This window comes from Clinocottus analis, unplaced genomic scaffold (genome assembly GCF_023055335.1).
Source record: "Clinocottus analis isolate CAN_PGR_092001 unplaced genomic scaffold, fCliAna1.0.p SCAF_11, whole genome shotgun sequence".
NCBI classification, from domain to species: Eukaryota; Metazoa; Chordata; class Actinopteri; order Perciformes; family Cottidae; genus Clinocottus; species Clinocottus analis.
In genome coordinates this window covers 16,877,838-16,898,485 of record NW_027175832.1, presented here as the reverse complement: position 1 = coordinate 16,898,485, position 20,648 = coordinate 16,877,838, and the positions used below count along the sequence as shown (strand labels likewise).

General features: G+C 42.5%; 1 protein-coding gene across 2 annotated transcripts in view; it reads right to left on the bottom strand.

Annotated features, from left to right (window-relative positions):
- Nucleotides 1-20,648, bottom strand: part of rock1 (Rho-associated, coiled-coil containing protein kinase 1) — a 29,288-nt gene that overhangs the window by 5,070 nt on the left and 3,570 nt on the right. For both annotated transcript variants that reach the window (XM_068603414.1, XM_068603404.1), the window contains exons 2-27: nt 13,897-13,978; nt 11,888-11,988; nt 11,561-11,698; nt 11,244-11,419; nt 10,354-10,438; nt 10,019-10,163; nt 9,657-9,795; nt 9,311-9,402; nt 8,295-8,454; nt 7,343-7,418; nt 7,170-7,258; nt 6,757-6,805; nt 6,401-6,536; nt 5,350-5,441; nt 4,992-5,238; nt 4,263-4,369; nt 3,944-4,094; nt 3,053-3,213; nt 2,748-2,932; nt 2,074-2,143; nt 1,887-1,990; nt 1,553-1,718; nt 1,327-1,420; nt 1,148-1,236; nt 849-1,040; nt 591-756 (exon numbers count right to left, since the gene is read on the bottom strand). In XM_068603414.1, coding sequence (XP_068459515.1) covers nt 591-756; nt 849-1,040; nt 1,148-1,236; nt 1,327-1,420; nt 1,553-1,718; nt 1,887-1,990; nt 2,074-2,143; nt 2,748-2,932; nt 3,053-3,213; nt 3,944-4,094; nt 4,263-4,369; nt 4,992-5,238; nt 5,350-5,441; nt 6,401-6,536; nt 6,757-6,805; nt 7,170-7,258; nt 7,343-7,418; nt 8,295-8,454; nt 9,311-9,402; nt 9,657-9,795; nt 10,019-10,163; nt 10,354-10,438; nt 11,244-11,419; nt 11,561-11,698; nt 11,888-11,988; nt 13,897-13,978 — 3,292 coding nt within the window. The remainder of the gene's footprint in view (nt 1-590; nt 757-848; nt 1,041-1,147; nt 1,237-1,326; nt 1,421-1,552; nt 1,719-1,886; nt 1,991-2,073; nt 2,144-2,747; nt 2,933-3,052; nt 3,214-3,943; nt 4,095-4,262; nt 4,370-4,991; nt 5,239-5,349; nt 5,442-6,400; nt 6,537-6,756; nt 6,806-7,169; nt 7,259-7,342; nt 7,419-8,294; nt 8,455-9,310; nt 9,403-9,656; nt 9,796-10,018; nt 10,164-10,353; nt 10,439-11,243; nt 11,420-11,560; nt 11,699-11,887; nt 11,989-13,896; nt 13,979-20,648) is intronic.

Below are 20,648 nucleotides of genomic sequence, written 5' to 3'. Positions count from 1 at the left end.
AATAAAAGACAGAGGAAGGTACGATCATGAATTTTGAACAGATGGTAATCATCGTGGAGCGGAAAGTCTGGTAATGTGACTTTAAATGCCTAAAACCACAGGTAATCAACATCAATCAACAGCTGCTAATGACGTCTCAAATATACACAGCCTGAATCATTACTTTAACCAGTCTGAAAGCAAAGATTAAACACTCCACACAAAGACAATGTAAAAAAAAAGAAAAAAAGGGAAACGAACCAAACTCTGAGTTCATAAGCATTCAAACTCATACGTAATGTTTAGTGGAGGTTTAACACTATTTACATGAGTTTCCTGTGAGACATTTTTTAAAGTGATGCACACAAAGAATGTCTTTAGTTACACTGTACCACCTTTTGTAACCAAAACCCGGGAAGTCATGATTTGTAACACATATTTGAAAAAAATGTAAAAAGACATGACACTTTACATCTTTCTATGCAATTCCCCCAGACTATTTATATGCTTTTTTCAACTGAATAGCTGCAGAGGAGCGCTGCATTGGAGACCTGAGTGTCTTGTGTGCAGTAAGAGCAGCAGCGTGCACTTGGGCCCCGGGGTGACCCTACCTGCAATGTTGCTGTCCGTCTCATCGGTCTGCAAGCTGGTGACACTAGAGTTATCCATCCGCTGCTGCAGGTCGTTCAGTTTCTCCCGAAGCTGCTCGATGTCGCTCTCCTTGCTGTCCAGCTGCATTTGCAGCTCATTGCGGTACGTGGATTCCTCTGCCAGTTGCTGTTCGGGAGCGAAGTCGGGAGATGCGGGTTTAAAACCGGGACAGACTTGAGTTTTCTCTGCTCTAGTGTTCTGGAATATCTTTGACTCACCGCCTGCATCTCGCCCAGCTCTTTCTGGTACTTGATGGCCATGTGGTTGAACTTCTCTTTCTCCTGGTTAAGTTCCAGCTGGAGCTTGCGGTTCTCCTTCTCCTTCTTCCGCAGGTCGGCAGTACTGCCCTTCTTCTTCTGGTCCAGCTTCATGTCCTTACGGTTCAGGATCTCGGCCAGCTTGTTCACCGCCTGATTGATGAAAGCAGTTAAGTGGTTGAAAAGCATCCGTCAACCATTCTCCACTTGGCATTTCTCATGTTTGCAAATACCTTCTGGCTGAAAGTGTGCATCTTTACCTGAATCTTGAGTGTGCGCTCTGTGTTGAGGACCTTCTCATAGTTGCTCTTGATTGTATTTACAATTTCTTCCTTCTGAGCTATATACTCTATCAAGAAAAAAAAAAGGATCTCAGCATGTGCACCAACATATTCAAGATGCAGCAAAAAGACATTCAGCTCAACAAAAGGGACAATACCTTCATCCTTAGTACTAAGCGCCTCACTTAGCTCCGCCTTCTCTTTGCTGAGGTTCTCCACATCTTTGGTCAGAGTATTATTGGATTCCTCAAGCTGAAGAGAAATGTCCACATTATCATATTTTCCACTTAGAATGCAGAGAATCAACATATTTGCATCTTACTAAAAGCACAGCATAATATACATTGTGGAGCGATATAACAACACGGTGTTGGATTGGCATACCCGAGCAATAGTAGATTCCTTTTCCCCAATGTCCTGCTTATGTCTACTGGTGGCCTTTTTGTTCTCCTGGCTGAGCTCAAAGTACTGCTCCTCCTGCAACGCCCGGGCGAGCTGCTCCGACTCGGCCTTGGTCACCGTCAGATCCAGCTGGGCGGACAGGGAGTCCCTTTGTCCAGGATAAAACAAATACGTTTTTATTTTGTCTCTTCAGCCGGTTTTTTTTAATCACAGGACCACAATAAAACTCATAAAACATAAAACCATAAGCTGATATTTGGGCGGTTACATCAATAAAGTGATGGCCTTGAGGCTTGAATAGAACTGATTGTCTTACCGTTCGCTGCACAACTCCTGCACCTTTTTATGAGCCTCTTGTACCTGCCGATTCTTTTCCTCAATCTCCTCTTTTAGTTCCTTGACCTGAGTTTTGTAAAGCGTCTGGTGGAGGGCAGAGAGATAGTTAAAGCCAGCGGCTTTCACATTTAATAAAGAGGGCAGAGACATTGTGGACTTATACTTACAGAAAAATACTGTTCGGCCTCGAGCTGATCCTGCAGTTCCCTCATCTGTCCCTCATTGCCTCTGTATTGTCTGTAAACAAATACATGCAATGCTTTATTTTCATTTCTTCAATAAATCTACGTACCTAAGTTGAGCTATTAGCTCATTTTACACAATCGTAAGTTTGAGCGCTTTCCAAACTGTTGTAAACATAACTAGCGCCACAACCAGCTGCACCGGCTGCAGCACTAGCTGTAGCACTAGCCAGGGGATTAGCAATGGCGTGGATGGAGCTGGACGCTAAACTCTAATCCTTTGATGTAAACAGTGCTGCAGAACAGCTTTTGGCATGGTCACCCCCTAAGCTGGAATAATAGCACTATTTTGAAAATCGCAGGCAATTGTAGAGCAATTTACACCTTGACTTCCAAAGAGCATTACACGGCAGAAACAGAAAATTAGAGCTCCTGGCTGGAGTGGCTGCCAAGTCATTTCCGAGTAGTATGTAGTGGCACAGTGGCGTAAGCAACCTCAAATCCTCCCATTGTTCTACGACATAACTCACTTATTTATTGTATTTATAATATTTGCTATTCTGTTTAAGCTAGGCACATTGCACGCAGACAATTAACAATGTGATTAGGCAAAGTATGCAGCATAACATGAACAAAAAACGTGCATAAAAGCCACCCACTTGGTTAGCTGTGCCAGCTGGAACTCCAGCGAGCGTTTACTCTCGAGTGCCGTGTTGATCTCCTGTTTGAGCTGCTTCTCTGAACACCTCAGACGGTCCACGTCCTGCATGCAGCTCTTCAGGTCGTTCTGAGACTGGAGGCGCTTGCTCGACTCCTGTTCTCCCTGTATCTGCAGAGTTTTCACCTGGGAAAGGGACAACGATGGGGAGGTGAGATATACCACTGATACAAGTCACACAAAGTGCTGGACAAAAGAGCATTGTTGTTTGATACTGCCAGAGTGAAGGGAGTGGGAGGCACTTACCTCATCTTCCAGCCTTTCTTTCTGCTTCATCAGCTGCTCCATCTTCTGCACAGACTGCTTGAGGTCAAACTCTAACATTGAGCACTGCTTCTCAACCTCCACGACCCGGCTCTCTGCTCGCATCCTTGAGCCGTTCTCCTCGGACATCTTCTGCTTAACAGCTGGAGAGGGACAGCGATAGAACACTGGTCAAGTCCTTGTTCTCCGACAACTTCATTAACAATAACCAATGTGATGGAACAGCGTTAATACAAAATCGGATTATTAGTCGCTAACGAGCATTTGCCACCATTTTTCTTTCTATTTGTAAATTACTGCAGGAATACACTGAGCTGTTATTGTTCAAAGGGGATTTGTTCAGTAAATTTCACTATGTATTTGAAGCTGGAAACATCCCGTTTGTGCATGGGGGCAATAAAATCCAGGTGAAAAGCTGGATTTTAGCCAAGAATCAGTCACATTAACAATAATGAGCCTCATCTATTTGCAGGAGAACTATCCTGGAACCAATGAGCTTTTTCTAGCACGTTCAAGGTAAAAGGCAAAAACCATTGAGACGTTTCATCATTGTATTGAAAAAGCTCCTTCAGAGTCCTGCTTTTAATATGCAATGAGGCGCTGTCCTGACATGCTGCCTGCTTACACTCCCTGAATTCCTCCCACCCAAACATCCCCTGCAGGTGAGTCTGATCAGATGGCAGACAAGAAAGATAAAACAGTAAGAGCAAGATGAGATATGAAAGAAAGTAATTAAAGTGAAGGCGGGAGAGGCAATAAGAACGAAGATACAGAAGTTCAAGTAGGATTTTGAGGAAAAATAGGGCAGCAGAAAGAGAAAAGCAGAGATGGAAAAAGCAGAGCGGGACATGCTCTGACATAGGACTGGCATACCATTCATAGCAGCTGATTTGGCCTCTTCGATAGACTCATATTTGTCAGTGAGCTGTGCCCGCGTCACCCGGTGCTCAGTCTGTTCCTGCTCCAGACGCTGCTGCAACGTCTTCAGTTTGTAGTTCAGGTCTATCTCCAGGTTGTTTTTCTCCTGCAGGGAGGGGTAAAGACAACGAGACGACGTGAGGGCAAGCCGAACACGCCGCTGTCCTTATCTTGGGTCGGAAGACCCAAAATAACAGCAATTCCTAAAATTCGACAGGGTGGAAGCCCAGTACATATTTGGACAAACACAACTACTTGTACTTCTTGTGTATACCTTCTCCAGGTTGTTGCTCCTCTCCTGAGACTGTTTGCGCTCTGACTCCACTTTGGAGAGGCTGTGCTTCAAGTTTTTGTTGTCTTCTTGCAGGCTTGCCATCCTCGCTGAGAACGGACGATAGAGACACATCGTCACTTTCACGGTGTTTAAGATATGACGCTGGCATTTCCATTGCGGAACCTTTTGTATTCATGTAAAATTAATGTCAAGAACTTTCACCACAGAAAACATCCAATACTTGATTGACAGTGTTTTTTTTTAAAATTACTTTTCTGAAAGTGACTCCAATTCCTCTCCACCGGAGTGCCTCCTTCCCCACTAATGACTATGACTTTCAGAAGCTTGCCCCCCATTAAAAGATAGCCTGCCGACGGATAAATCAGACTGATTTGACTGCTGTAGGCCTTGTCAGCATTTGGGCTTGTCTCACACATTAGTGGGAGACTGAATGATGGTTTCTATTATGGAAATTTCAGCAGCTGTCTCAAATGCTGAATGAGCGTAAGATTAAAAAGTTATTTAAAAATCACACTGAGCTAGTTTAATATATTGAAATTCTGCACTCTTTTATAAACTTAGCTACTTCATACATCCTTGTCTTTGTCTTTAAACAGAAGTTTTTCTTACTCTGTTGAGATGTACACATCAAACAAGATTATGGATTGCTACGTTTTTAGTGCTGCATTTGCATAATGTCAGTATCATCATCGTGTGTCAGTGGATCACCTTGCAGCTCCATGATCTCCTCAGAGCCCAGGCTGTAGTTCCTCCTCTCCGAGTCCAGGGAGCTCTGAAGAAGCAGGAGCTCCTTCTCCAGCAGGGCCTTCTCCCCATCGGCTGCGCGGCTCCTCTCTTGCAGCTCGCGGTTCAAGCTCTCCAACTGGCTCATGGACTTGGCCATCTCGGTGTGACTCTTCCTCAGTCTCGCTGCCGTGTCCGACTCTGCACGCAGGAGGTCGTTGGCCTCTTCCATCTATCAATCATAACAGACGAGCAGGAGGGAAAATTAGGTTCAACGTATTGTTCTTCCCTAGTCCAGACTGTGTGTGTGTTGTGCATTTATGCACGCGTCTCTGCTGTCTACCTGATTCTGCAGCTGGACCATCTTGTCATTCGAGGCCTGAGCACTCTGGTTGACCTTCCTCATGTCTTCAAGTTGCTCCTTCAAAGTCGACACTGGAAAATAAAAACAGATTGAAAATTTGAATAACGATGCATAAGTGTGGCATTGAAATAATCAGAGAAAAACGTACTTTCAGGTCAGAACAACACAACAGAAAATCTGCAAAACTTTGGTACAAAAATTACTGAGTTGACGGCAGTTACGCAAAACATGGTGGACGTAATTTCATGTTGGGTTTGTGGCAAGAAACGTATTTATTCAAAATGTTTCAATTATTTACTTTCGTATAATTTATATTAGGTTCTGTCCACGTAAAGTATGCTAGATTAGTTCGAAAAGTTATTTCTTAGCATTTACACTGTAACAAGGTAAAAGTAATATTTTTGTGGCTTTAGGAAATGTACTGGTGCAGAAACAAGTCTGGACAAAATCACTGATGTCTAGCTTCAAACAGTTTCAAACTGAAAATTGTTTCAGCATACTTGAATATCAGCGAGAAAATACATCTTCCTTATGCCGTCCATGCCGTTTCCACACTACAATTAAAATCTCATAAACGCACCAAAGTCAGAAGAGTGACTTCCCAGCTCAGGAAATGGGACCATAAGAGGAGCACATGAATGCACCATGAGTTCCCATTTAAACCCCAAACATAAATCACGCCACACGACATGCGGAGCATATCAAATCTTCACTTCTGACGGTGCATTGCTTGGTAATCCACTTAGTGCTGCCTTCTGTTGCAAATGAATGGGAAAGGCAGACGAACATGAGCATGGAATAACAGTTAACTAGATCTGTAGTTGGTCGGTGAGCAGGATGAAGGTCACACCGGGATACCGGCTAATCCATTTGGGGCCATACGTCTTGACCAGATCAAGTGATACAGAGAGCGTAGGGCATTAACATGAAACAAAACTCAAATACCGACTGCGTCCGTGCCTCACTCTGCAATTATACTTTAATTGCACAGTGTCTGAATCAAACGTCAGCAGCACCTCATTATCTTTACCCTCATTCTCCAAATTGCGCCTCTTCTCTGCATCCTGGTCAGCTTTTCTTTGGTACTCTGTGAATCTGTGCTGCAGCATGAGCTTGTCCTTCTCCAGCAGAGACATGCTGGCCTCCGAACTCTTCCTCAGGTTCGCCTGTGGCGAGGAACAAGAGAGCACAGCTGTGATGTGGCAGGAAGAAACCAACTCGTGAATCACATTATTTATTCAACTTTGTTGTTTGATTCCATCCTCAAACTTTTTAGATGCATTACCAAAACAAAAAAAAGCTGTAGATAAAGTTGACTTTTTTTTGGACATAAGTGCAATCAAAATATAATATATATAGTGTTGAGAAGAAAAAGTCTGCATTAACCTCTTCATCCAGGTCTTTTATGATCTTGTCAATCTTGGTGTTTGATGTCCTGGGGAGAATAGAAAAACACATAACTACATTGATTATCTATACAAATCAAAAGTGGATGCATATTGCTGCGTAGAAAGGTCTGGTTTACTCTTTTTAAACAATCAAGAAGACACAAGCGACAAAACAGAACCCGTTGGCACTGTGACATGATAACTCATCTATGGCCCATTTAGCATTTGCAAATATCAGAATTTAAAAAGAAACAATAAAATGACTTTATTTAGAAGTAAATATCTATGTCTTCTCGCTAAACCTCCCTCTGTGAGGCTGTTTTGCCACCTGTCTATGAGAGCAACGAATTTGCATCTGGTGTGTGCTTTGGAGCTTCTCTTTTGCGATGAATAAAATGATTGTTTCAATACCTGCATTTCTGCTCCAACTCATCCTTGAGCTGCATCTCACTGTGGAGCTGCTCCTCCAGCTGGTAAATCCTTTTCTGCAGGTTCTCCAGCTAAAAGCAGACATTAAACAATTTTAGATGTTCACAGATTTTGCAGGTGCTCGCATGAAGGGAAATCAAATGAATTCAGCTTACATGACTCTTGTCTTCCTTTGTGGCGCTGCTACGTTTGTCACTGGTCTTTGTGCTGGTGCTGGAGCTGCGCAAAAGGCTGGAAACAGAACACATTGAATTACTGAAACAATCACAACAGTTTTATTAAAACCTCTCGTTGAGGTGAAAACTAAAAACTACCAGAAAAACTTCAGGTAGCGTCCGAAATGGCATCATTTTCACTACAAACTTCGTTCAACATACGCGTGTGATTAAACTGTTTCATGGATCTTTTTGGATGTACTACAATGTAACCGTCACGTCACTTCCTTAGAACCTCCTTGGGGACACATAACCACGGTTAACCCATTACCAACATCGCGTGACCAAACTATAATTTGTGAAAATCATTCATTCAGTCTGAACCGATTCCAAAAATATATTTTGCCTGGATAAGTGAACTTAAATTGAAGCTTCATTAACATCACAGAGCTGTCCACTATTGTCCGTTGTGAACAGTGGCATCAATACCACATTGCATTGTGGGATAATTATTTTGGCATAGTGTCCAGTGTCTGCATACTGTAATACTTCACTAGAAATAGTATGCAATTTGCTTAATATTGGTTTCATACAGGGGTTTTATTACAATTAAAGTGTACTTGTCAGTATGGAAGCGCTTCCACTCATTGTCTAAGAGCCGCTACAAACTTTATAATTGGCTTTGAACGCGAGCAGCTCATGTCCCCAAAAATGTACTAAACTTCCAGAGGCTACGGGAATAACACAATGTTATCATAAATCAAGGTGGAGTTCACTTTCAAGACTTGGAACAATACGGACTGAACAAACCATCATGTCCCCTTTACTACAGATCACGTCAATCTAAAAATACTACATGTCATATAATCTGCAATTATGTGGGCAATTTAGTCTACAAGAAGTTGAACCAATAACCCTGCATGTTGATTATGAACATGACTGGCAGACTTACTGCTGACTGCTGTAGTAAGTGAAGCCTACGAAGGGGAGCTGGTTGCCCACAAAGGCCTTTGGTATGGGGAAGGTCTCCTCCTCTCCCCGATCCTCCTCGATGTCATCGAAGTTACTGGTGTCGACGTCACTGCTCAGCTCAGGCACTACTGGGGCAGCCGCTACACAGAGCACGAAAAGATGGAAGAGTCATAAACAGAGCCACACGTTTATTACGTATAATAAGTCACTGTGTGTCAATGGCATATTCCATTATTCAGCCAGAATGTAAAACACAGGTTAGAGAAAAGACGTCTGAAATGAAATCTGTTAACCCGAAAAGCTCATAATTGTATCATCAATTATACATGTTAATGTATCTGTACTTGATATGCTTAGAGGGGTCAATTCATCCAAATCATGTGAAACATTCTTTGACATACCCTCCTAACTTTTCAATAGATATTGTATTTTTTATTCTGCCATAACTGTATTTTGAAGTAGACAACCTTCCAGTTGGATAAAATACACAGACACGTGTTCAACTTTCCTCTTTTGAAACTCTTTTTTTGAAACAAGGGAATCCAGCCAGTTAGCAGAGGAAGGTCAGCCAGTGGAACGACAGAGGTGGCCAACACCAAAGTGCTGACTTCAGCCTAGTAAAGTATTAAATATAAAGCCACTAAAGAACTGACTTTAGCTCCTGGATTTAGCTCTACATTTCTAATCTCTCTCTGCTCCAGCGTCAATCCCGGTGCATTAACATTTGCGATTGACTGCTTCCCTTGTTGTTGGCCTCAAAAAAAAAAAAAAAGAGGCTACGCTGCCAATTATTCCTCTGAGCAGGAATCACGTTTGGTCTTGGAAAGGCTAGTGAATGAATGGCTCGTCAACAAGAATTTCCTGCAAATGTCTGCAGTAGGTCAAATGGAAAACAGGAATTGCTGGCTAGACGATGAAAGGAACAGTGAGCCGAACGCCAAATGAAACTGGAGGTGTGAAAGTAATCCGTAATCTTTGCAGTGAGCATGTTCTTACTCTCTCTGATGTTCTCCCATGTCCACTGGTCATTCTTGAAGAAAGGATGCCTCTTGATCTCATCCACACCATTACGGCCAAGTCGAACTTCCCTGTAGGGGGTCAGGAAGGACATGCTTCGTTTGACTCTCGATCATTTCAACAGTTATGTGCGCGGTTCTCATAACACTGGCAGAAGCAGTTATTCAATTCAATTGAAATATAAACGCATAGAGGCATATCTTCTACGTCATTATGTATATGTCCCTCAAGATTTTTTCCTGCTTAGGGTCGCATGAGACGGGAAACAATCAAGGTTTCCCCACTTCAAGTGGCACTTCCAGTGCTTGGTAGTTTGCTAGCTCACCTGTCAGTCAGGAAAGCACAGATGAGATTCTTGGCGTCATTGGAGATGTCGCTGTCGTCGGGGAAGGTCAGGGCATTTTTGTGGTTCATGATTTTGCTGTAGGTCCCAACCAGGGAGTCTGCGTAGAAGGGAGTGTCGCCTGTGCACAACAAACAAGAGCCATGGGTTACTGTTATGTCCACAGTAGGAGCTAACTGCATGAAACACACATGAGCAAAATGTCTTTGTATAATGGAGGGAAAAGTAGAAACGATTCGGGACCTTTGTTGTTCTTGATCCTCTCCATTCTATCAATATGATTTATGACAGGTGTAATTACATTAACCTTTAAAAATGTAGGAAATGTGTAATGAAAAACTCACCAACTAGCATTTCGTACAGGAAGACTCCCACTGACCACCAGTCACACTCTCTGCCATAATAGCCATCTCCTCCTTGGGATTTCAGTACCTCAGGCGAAATGTAGTCTGGAGTTCCCACTGCTGTGTCACATCGTACCATACCATCCTGAAGAGGAGAAACATTTAAAAAAAAATATTACAAAAACATTTGTTTGATAATGAATCCCACAAAAGAACAATAGTGTTTTTTATAGAAATACATTATCAGTACAGCCACTGACAATCGCACGCTCACATGTTATCACCATATACATTATATGGAAGTGTATTATGGCGACAGAAAATAAATATGACACCTTGTTCATTTTCATGCAGGTCCCAAAGTCTGCCAGTTTTAAATGGCCTGCTTTGTCCAGCAGCATGTTATCAGGCTTCACGTCCCTGAGAAGGCAGAAACACAGCGACATCAAACACACATATACAACAACCCACAACAAAACATAAACCTCAGGCACACAATGAGAGAACTAAGTTGCTTTGCATGTGTTTTAGGTGCACCGTTGAGGGTCCCACTTCGAAGTAAAAAAAAACAACGCTTCAATTCAAAAGTGTTCTGCAGCGGTAGGTCAGCTGTAATGAGGTATGAAAGTGTCCGGGACCCAAGAGAGCACAATATGCGTTTCCCTGAAAAGTCATTTCAATACAACTTCCAGCAAGCTAATGGGAAAATAACAGCTATTTAATACAACTGTCACGGTGTGCATTTTCCACACAGAGCTGAGTTTGTAGAATAGCATCAGTGAGCAATTTTATAAAAAGTAATTTTTGGAATTGTGTATAGAATTGATTATATCATATAAATGTGTTCCTGCCAAGGGCAGAGATGCGATAACAGTGACAGCTGCATGACACCTATACAGTCAGATGAACACTAGCAGTCCCTCTGACCCTGGACTTTCTGCTTGTTACAAAGCCTCCGTAGATCGTAGGTCGGGACCACACCCTCTAGATCCTACCGCATATCTCAGCTGTCGAGAACCGTAAATGATTAATGGTTTTACACCTTCCCTTTGGAAGAGGTTCCAGCAGCTATTCCAACCCTGACTATGACTTAACTGCCTCACATATTTCAGAAATTGCATTTTCCATGACGAATGAACCAACACGATGTGTTTGACCGCGGTTCAACCTGAAAAACCAAAACCAGCAAACACAAAAGACACGTGGAGGAGGGGGAGAGGTTCACCTGTGAATGAAGCCCATGGAGTGGATGCCGTCCAAAGCCAGCACCACCTCCGCTGTGTAAAAGCGGGCCCACTTCTCTGGGACGTCATAGTTGCTCATCAAGTTAACCAAGTCACCGCCCGGCATGTATTCCATCACCATGTAGAGGTAGCGGTCATCTTGGAATGCAAAAAAGAGCTGCGGAAAAGAAAAGAGACATTATTGTTTCTAAAAAAAAAGAAAAATAACAGTCATGAGGCTGGGTTTGTGTAGGTGTGGCCTCCATATAATAATACCACACTAGGTTTTCGATGCTTTTCTTTTTCGACCACATCATACCTGCACCACCCATGAGCTGTTGGCAAAAGCCATGATGTCCCTCTCCTCCCAAAAGAAAGCAGAGTCCGACCTCTTGATCATCTCAAACTTGCTGAGCAGCTTCATGGCGTATACCTTGCATGTGGCTTTGTGTCTTACCTTGAAGAAACGAACAAAGACAATCAAGTTGTGGGCATATTCACTAACAACAATGTTTTAGAGCAACACAAAGGAATACAACATTATTTCTAAACTAATATAAAACACGTACTATAATTATGATACAATTACAACTGTATATAGACGGCATTATTTAGGGAAAAAAATATAACAAAGTAGCATTCTTACCAATTGCACCTCTCCAAACGCTCCCCTCCCAATAACTTTAACAACCTCATAATCCACTGCTTTCATGCGTAGATCACGGATTTTACTAATGGTGTCCTTGTCTGGAAAAAGAAAGACAGACGTTAATAAAAAATAAAAGTTAAAAGCTTAGGTTGCACTGACCTTTAGGAGTTGTATCCTTAAAGTTCATACAGAATACGATGCCTGAGAGAGCTTGCAGAGTCAGGCTTTGTTGTTTTTATTAAATTCATTTTCCAGGGGTTGCATTCTGTACGGGAATCACCTACCCTGTTTTTTTTGTGTTTTTTTTAAACTTCCTGCCATCATTTTGATCTCATGTACTGTTGACATATAGCAGAGACCAACTTTTATATGAACATCAAGCTTGTTGGCAAACAGATCAGAAAATGCTGACAGCACCCCTGCACAGCTAAGAGCTGCTGTTCAGGGAGAGTTTGCTGCTTACTGAGAGTTGGCCTCTCCCGATGCAACAATGCAAGCTCCCTTAGGAGAGATCGTATTCACTGCTCAGCCAAATTTGGTCATAGTTGAGCTGACGAATAGGGAGAGGGGGGGGGTCATTTTTAATTCACATGGTCCATAACTTGCACTGTAACACATGGAAGAGGGGCGGGATGTGACTCAAGTTCAATTGATCTAAAAATAAAAAAGCGAGGCCCAAGTTATTAGAATGAGAGGCGCGAGTCATTTCCACTGTGAGCAGAGGTTCCTGGGATCGTGAAAAACCCCGGGGCACCAAGAACATAAATTATGCTTGGAAATGGTACAAATAGGATTTGTTGTTGCTGTTACACAGATCCACTTGTGTGTATTCGCATGTGTGTGGGGCTGGAGGAGGATTATTTCCAGTAGGGCCCTGCATGCATACAATAGAGCAAATCAGCTGATGTGATCAAATGCAAAGCACAATGCGTGAAGGAGTGAATTCAGAGTCCAGAGCCCTTCAGGCAAGGCATGCTACTAACCAGTGTCTCACCAGACAGCTAGTCCATTAGTCTACATCCGTCAATCCAACACTTGGCTACTATATGCAAAAGTACTGTACCATAAGTAATCGAGGCCTAATGGCAGTTTTAGCCTCGGGGTTTACAGTAGGTAAAAGTTGATCATCAAATATAAACACTGACTTTTATTTTTACTTAAACTAATAATAAAAAAGCAGCCCTAGAAAGACTGAAAGAGAAGCTACTACATGGACACAATAATATGTCTAAGCCATGTCTACTGGAGGCAGAAAAAGCGTCAATCATTTCCAAATGAAAGCCGTCACTACCTGATCAATAATACACATGATTAAGTGTCTTTATAGATTTGATGGAAAACTTTATTTACTATGTGAAAATTCTTGAGTAACCAAGGAAAATTAAAAAGCGGAGGCTTCAAAACATGCCTTAAAGGGAGGGAGAAAATGCTAAGTTATAACACGCGAGTAGGAGCCGACATTTGTTGTTTAGTTTGGTTGAAGGTGTTTTGGTTAAATTATACGTTTGCCTATATGTAATTCAGGAAATTAAAGACGTATATCCCCAAGATATAACACTGATGCTCTGCCCACCACATCAGCTAGCTCCACGATAACAAGCTCTTGGTTAAACACCATATTATTTACTTGAACTCTGAATGCAAAGAATTGGGCCGTTGTACTAGATCTGTCATGGAAAGATAGATTCAGCCTCACTATCGGCATTTGATCGGTATTTTAGTTATGAGGTCCCCCCGTCTGAGGGCACTGGGAAAAAGAGAAGCCATCACCATCGGCATCATGTGGGTCACCGGCCATTTATGAAAGCCCCTTTTGTTGGGGACACTAAGCAGCAGACACCTATTGTGTCCAAGCCCACATAGAGACGGTGACCCAAAAACGGCCTTCTTTTCTGAGCCTAGGCCCGTACCCATATGTAACGGGGTCTGCAGACACAAATGGTTCAAGGGAAAGACACGTAGATCAATAATACGGAGGGAAAAGGGACATGACGTGAGCTACTTACATCTACTCAAAAAGTTGTCAATGCTCTTGTTTTTCCTCAGGGCAGGGAAGTCAAGGTCATACACCATCGCGTCCAAGCCATCCTGCAGGCAGAGGAGAAGGGTTAACAAGCAGGCAAACAAAGCTACAGCGTCTACTACCACTCCAGCGATGTTACACGAAACATGAAAAAAGGAAACTGTGTCCCGTCAGGCCGTTGGTCTCTGGATAACAGCTTTGAACAGGCTTCAGTATTTAGCCATCAGTGAACATTAATAATGACCCGCAGGTTTTTAGCATCGTACAAATAGACAGATTTCTGAGCTGCTGTGAACATTCACTGCTTCTGAGAGAGATTAACAAATCCACTGAGGGATCTCGGGGTAGTTTATCAAATGGCGCCTTCAAGCATGTCGGCTGATTTAAGTTCACAAAATCAAGGTTTTAATGCTGACATAACATCTTTGAAATCCATCACGTGCTTCTTTAAAAGCACGCGTTTGTGTTCCCGTTAGAGGCCGCAGCATCACTTCCTGTGACGAAGCCAATCGCCTGAAGACCTCAAAACAAGTCTTCAAGGTTATGCTACCGATAGACACGCCCTTGAAAGTGTACATCTGCTCATGGGAGCATATGAATTCGGCAAAAGTTTATTATGTCTGGGGGCTGGAGTCAGCTGCTGACCAGATAGTCTTTGATGAGACACACTGATGGGAAGCCTTGAAGCCGGTAAGTAAACAAAACACGGACACTGCAGGTTGTTTTGTTTTTTTGAAGCGTCACATTTGTGTGTTTGAGCATGTACGTAATCATCATAAAAATAAATACGGCTTCGGCCCTGGAGGAAAAAAAACAAGTCTCCATCATGACCTTGGTCAGCAAAGTGAAGTAGGAACGATTCAAAACATTTGTTTGATTAGTATTTCCGATCGCTCTCATCCCATCGTATCCGACTGGCGCCTGCACAAACAGCATGCAATAATCAGTAAATGGGACACTAGTAAAGTGAAAACTGATTACTATAAGCAGATGATTATGATAACCATGTCATGTTTATTTTTCCTTAGTTCACATGGAGATTGCCATCCAATTGTAATTTGTGAAGCAATGTGTATGCCATATATTTAATTTTATTGACCGTTTCAAACACGGCTCCAGCTGTTTAAAGAGCAGCTTCAAACACTGGGTGCCTTGCGCATTCCCCATGCCCATTTGTTTTCGATCTCCATCGCCAGCAGCCGTGACCGTTTTATCGTCGTTTGACTACACAAGGTCTGAAGAACATGTTTTTCGTTGAGACAAAATGACTTTTGTTCCCCACGTCATGATTTCAACGTGTACCAGCCTCAGGAGATCAGCCGGGAGCAGTAGGGGGGATACCCTAAGGAAAAGCATCATTGGAGTAACGTTTAAACAAAATAGAATTACTATAGTTTTTCTCAATCAATATGTATGTATTAATATGATTAAACAAAGAGGATCAAGTAAACAAAGCTTCTACTAAAAGCAACGGAAGGAACTAAGTACCTTTTGATGAGTAGGGCAACAGGCCTAACAATACCTGAACAGTGAGATAAGCTGGGTGACTTCACAATGCTTTGCTGCACCCACTGACCCTCGTTACAAACACTTGCATGACAACTTGTGCGGCATTGTCATCACTCCTGCAAGTTGTAAAAACGAGCTGAAGAATGACGGCGTTGATAAAATAGGAGAATGCATAAATACCTCTTTCAAATGAGGATGTGACAGCTACAATATTGAAATTCCAAGCTCTACAAACACAAAAGGACCGGATGGATTGTCTCTGGCTGGATAGGAGCACAAATGCGAATGGCTGGATTTAATCTAATCTTCCATAATCCACAATGGCTGGAAGAAGATAGGCACTTGAACACAAGACACTGATATGTGGTACTACCTCTTGTCGGTGTGACCCAGATGTTGATATTAAGTGTCTTCTGACACATTTTCATCGTCACCTAGTCTCCAGTTTCTTCTAAAATAAGTCAGATTAATAATTCACCTGATCTGCCCATAAAATAAACAACTTTATTTCACTTGTTGACATAAGCTACATCATTATCCAAAGTCGCTCTCATACCAAGAATCTCGTCATTCCTGTATTGTGAATGATGTTCTGTTAACATAGTCAGAGGATTTCTTTTTGCCTCTGAGCAAAACAATGATGACACATGGTGAATCAGCAGCTCAGACGAGGCGAGGAATCCTCTTAAGTAACGCTGCTGCTCCTGCTCAGCAGTGGAGGTCAGGGCCATATCGTCCACCCCATCCCCCAAACCCCCACCCCACCCATCAATGAGACATAAAACAAGCAAGAGCCCTGTGGGATGGGTAGAAGCAGGGGGTAGGGTGTGGGTGTGTGTGTGTGTGTGTATGTGTGGAGGGGAGGGGGGAGGGAGGCGAAGAATGGCTGGTGGAAAGAACAAAAGCAACGTAGACAGAATGTGGGTAATTAATAAGAGGGTAGGTTGTGATCAACACACATGGCTGAGGTGAGGGCCACCATCCGCTCTGAAAGAAACTACTTAAAAAGTCAACTTTCTGGGAGGATAATTCACACAAACCAGGCCATAGGCTGGGAGAAAAAGGGCGCCTTGTTCGCCATACAGTATCCGACCAGCCTGCACTGGAAAAAAAGCGAAAAAAAAGCTGAAGAACGGAGTCCTTCAGGACCTTAATCACAAGGCTCCGTGCTCAGCAATGCACGTTTGCATAACTTCCTGCCGCAGAAAACTCTGGACAGCCACAGTAGCATTCCTTAACAGGACTGTACACGTCAGAGAGCTATTTTAGGTATGTGGCCAAACAAGTTCTCAACAAAAAGTGAAGGGAGGAAAGAAGAAAAAAATCCATCCCAAGTACAGAGTCATACAGTGAGGCTTCTTTTCAATCGGCACTAGTGCCTAACACTATGACGGAAAGGAGGAGGGCTGGTGCATGTGTTGCTGGCTAGTCCAATAGTAGAACAAATGAAGGAAAAAACAAAGAAAAACGGGAAGACAGCCATGCTAAGAGTGTGCTACAGCACTACCGGCGGGACAAAAGAACTTGTAGACAGTGAAACACTGTGGCGTAGAAATAAATAGGATTTCAGTTGCAAATTCAAACAAAGCTGATTCAAGGAACAAACTGTAACAACACACTGTAATAACACATAAGCGCTCTGAAGAGTGTGCAACACTGGGTGTTGTGAGCAGAAACTATTCCAGGTTCGCACCTCAGCATTTGAGTCTACGTATTAGCTACAGAGACTGCGTATTGGTACTTCGAAATAACCTGGTGCAGAGCAGTATCGCAACTTCTGCGGACCGATTGGCCCACTACCGCAGCAGCTGCAACCCAGCCCACGTCAAGGCAGCTATGATGTAAAATAAAAATGGATGTTGTTTCATGGTATGGCTGTGACTAAGTGCCTCACACACCAGTGTAACCAATATAGAATCTGCAATGTCAAGCAGATACATTAAGTTCAAGATATGAATATGAAACATAAGTAGCTGGTGCTGAGTGGTTTGTGTGAGGGTCAGGCAACATTGTCTGCCACTATCTGGCTTTAGCTTTCAGACGGAGCAGCCAGTGGCACAGGCAAAAATCAGCTGCAGGCTCCTCTAACATATCTACTGACAGACCAGGACCACAGACAAAGCTCTTTCTAAGCTAGTAATTCAGAGTAATTTTCCAGCAATTAAGCTGTACCTAGATAAGCACATCTACCGCACTTGTTGCAGCTGAAATTTCAAGGTGTTTCTGTCTGATTTCCAGGCAAAAAATATGTGCTGCACAAAATGAAGAAGAAAACACTGTAATAGTGCAAATACAGAGATACACACCAGGATTCCAAATATTACATTTATGTGGATCTAGACTTTAGCCTCTGAGAGCTTTTCTTCCAATGAAGGGTCCGCCTTCATTCAACCAGGAAAGATCTTATGACAATAATAATGGAATCACAAGTCTATTTATGAACGTACAAAAACAGAGCAAAACCATGCATAAAAGTCACTCAAGTGCACAAAGCATTGGGTGGTAGCGGTCCACAGGCTATGTTTTATTATGTGGCAGTCTTGGGGGAAAAAAAAATATATAGCTGGGAATCCAAACCAGAGCTTACAGCACTCCATGTTATCCAATTTCTGCTGATGCTGCTTCAGCCAGAGGGCGACACATCTCTGGGATTGCTAAATAATATATTTTTTAAAACCATCTCATCACCCTATTAATGAAATGTGGTAATTATATAAAAATGCACAAGCCAGTGGTTGACATTACATATGGCAATTATTTCTCAAAGCTTTAGGGGAGAGAAATCCACACACACACACAAGCTCTTTTCCAGACGTTAAAAGTCTGAGTTAAAATTTCCATGGGAGACTCAGCCACATCATCCCTTTCTGCATGCCAGCACAAGGCATGTGGACTGGTCTAAGTCGAGCCCTACTCCTCACTTCCTTTTCTGCCACCTCTTTTAAGACAATATGCGTTACACATGTGAGCTATTGTTCAGACAGCCATTCAGTTTGCCATGCAAATAAAGGCAGCTCCATCGCAGGCCGTGCCCATGTAAACACTAATGTGATCATACAAACCAATGAAACCATTCAAGGCAAGAACCGCCACATCGCTTCCTCGCTGCTAACTTTTACGTACATGCCGTAAAATAGAGATGGGAATATAATGGAATACATATCCCTCTGATTTGGCTTTTAGAAACTTTTTTTAAAACTAAGTTCTTGGTCCAAACTTCTACAATAATATCTCTTGACAGAAAATCCCATTTACCTAGAAAGAGTGCATATCTGACAGTTCTACTGGATAAATGGCAGTGACAGTGAACCCAGGGGTGGCAAAACAGAGGCATTCCATTTCCTTATGAGGTCCCAGTGAGCGAGAATCACTGTCACAAATGCTTTCATATCAAAATATAATTGAGTTATTCCAACAGTGGAGCACACTCACGTGTTCCACTGACTGAGCTTTGGATTCTCAAGCACAACTTTGCTGTCCTGCCCGCTCTGCCCAGGATTTTATGACCTCGCCCCAACAAATAACCATCGTATTAAACGATGACTCGGTCTAGTTTGACCATCTTCACTGGGCAGGGGTCTCGAAGTCGGTGTAAGTGGGACAAACTAACTGGGGCTGGAGCCCCGAGCGAAATAAGATGAAAGAAAGGCAGGAGGTTGTAAAGTTCAATGGGTGAATCAAAGGAAAGAGTGTTCCATTATTAAACGACCGGATCATTTTAGTATATGCATTCCTGCACATAATCAGTCAGTTGAGGGGAATGCAGAGCTACAAATAGCTCCGCCAATTGTTGTTCCCATAGCTGAATAGCTGAGGAGAGCAGTTTACAATTGACAGCTCTGAACCTTTCTGACAATAGGAACGGATCAAACGCTGACAATATCCGTGACCACAAATGCATGTTTGTCAACTCACAGAGATTATTTCATTCATCATTACATTCGTCTGTAATTTTGCTTTAAAAATAGCATGCCAAGTCTGTCACTGTTAACTGTTTATCAGCGTGACATTTATGGCTCCAGTGTGAGTTTTGAAATCAATGTCTCCTGGGAGCCGCGTTACCATCGGACAATAACAAAGCTGGACATCAATATCACAATAGGACACGCTTTGTTCTGTATGAATGACAAAACAGAAGCAGGTGACTAACCTGAAAACAATGGCTGCTTGGAGCATAAATCAACCTGGAATCTAAAAGCATGCTTTATCAAATGGACACAATTACTGTTCAGTATGAGAAGGTTGTATGCATATTAACAGGCTTACAGATAACCACCAGTATGGTCCTTCAAAATATGATAGTTAGTGAGCTTGAGCATCGCTCTAAATGAATAATATAATAATTAGATTTGACTAAATCTTGGATTTATATGTCAAGGCAAAGTATTCCCTCTGTCAACGCTGTGCAGATCTGTCTCCAAGTCAAGAACCACATGTATATGAGTGTAGCTTCACTATCAGTGCTGACAACACCTTGCCCGTAAGGTTTGTCCATTAAGAGGCAAAGGTCAATAGGACACCGCCAGACACTCTACATAGTCATCATGACAGAGATTGACTGTACTCTTGCTGGCTGTTGCTCAAGCTGGGCCACAGCAGATTGACTGTAAGGCAAGCAGGAGGAACGGCAGTAAAAGAATATTCTGCAAATCATTCTTGTGGCTCAAAATGTAGGCAGTTGTGACTGAGAACTGTACAAAAGTGTTTTATGGTCAGGATCTGTAGACACTGGTATTACACTGGTATTACTGTATTGTAAACAACATTTTTTTTTCAAAAACACCACATGCCGACTGTAGCAACAAAATAATTGATGATTATTAACACTTTTTTTTTTTAACAAAAGCAAGTATAAGTTCCTTCGTAGCGATTTCTATTCCTTAGCTGCTTTGCTACACAGCACCATTATTTAGTGATGGTCAGTCGTGATAAGCGTCTCCATCAATTAGTCGACGCAGACACTGTTGTGGGAAGAAATCTAATTTGAGGGGCAAATGCTGGCGGGGCGTTAACCTCCAAATGTGATTGTAACTCATTCATGAGATCATTAATTTAATAAAGCATTTAAACAGATCTAAATTTGAAAGGGTAAATGAATTAGCACAAAGCTCATTTTGCCCATTTGTATCATTGTGGTCTATCTTCTGCCGCCACATGAACTGCACCACTTCACACATTGATTTAGGCGATTTAGCTCATTCAACTGACGTTTTAAAACACTTCAAA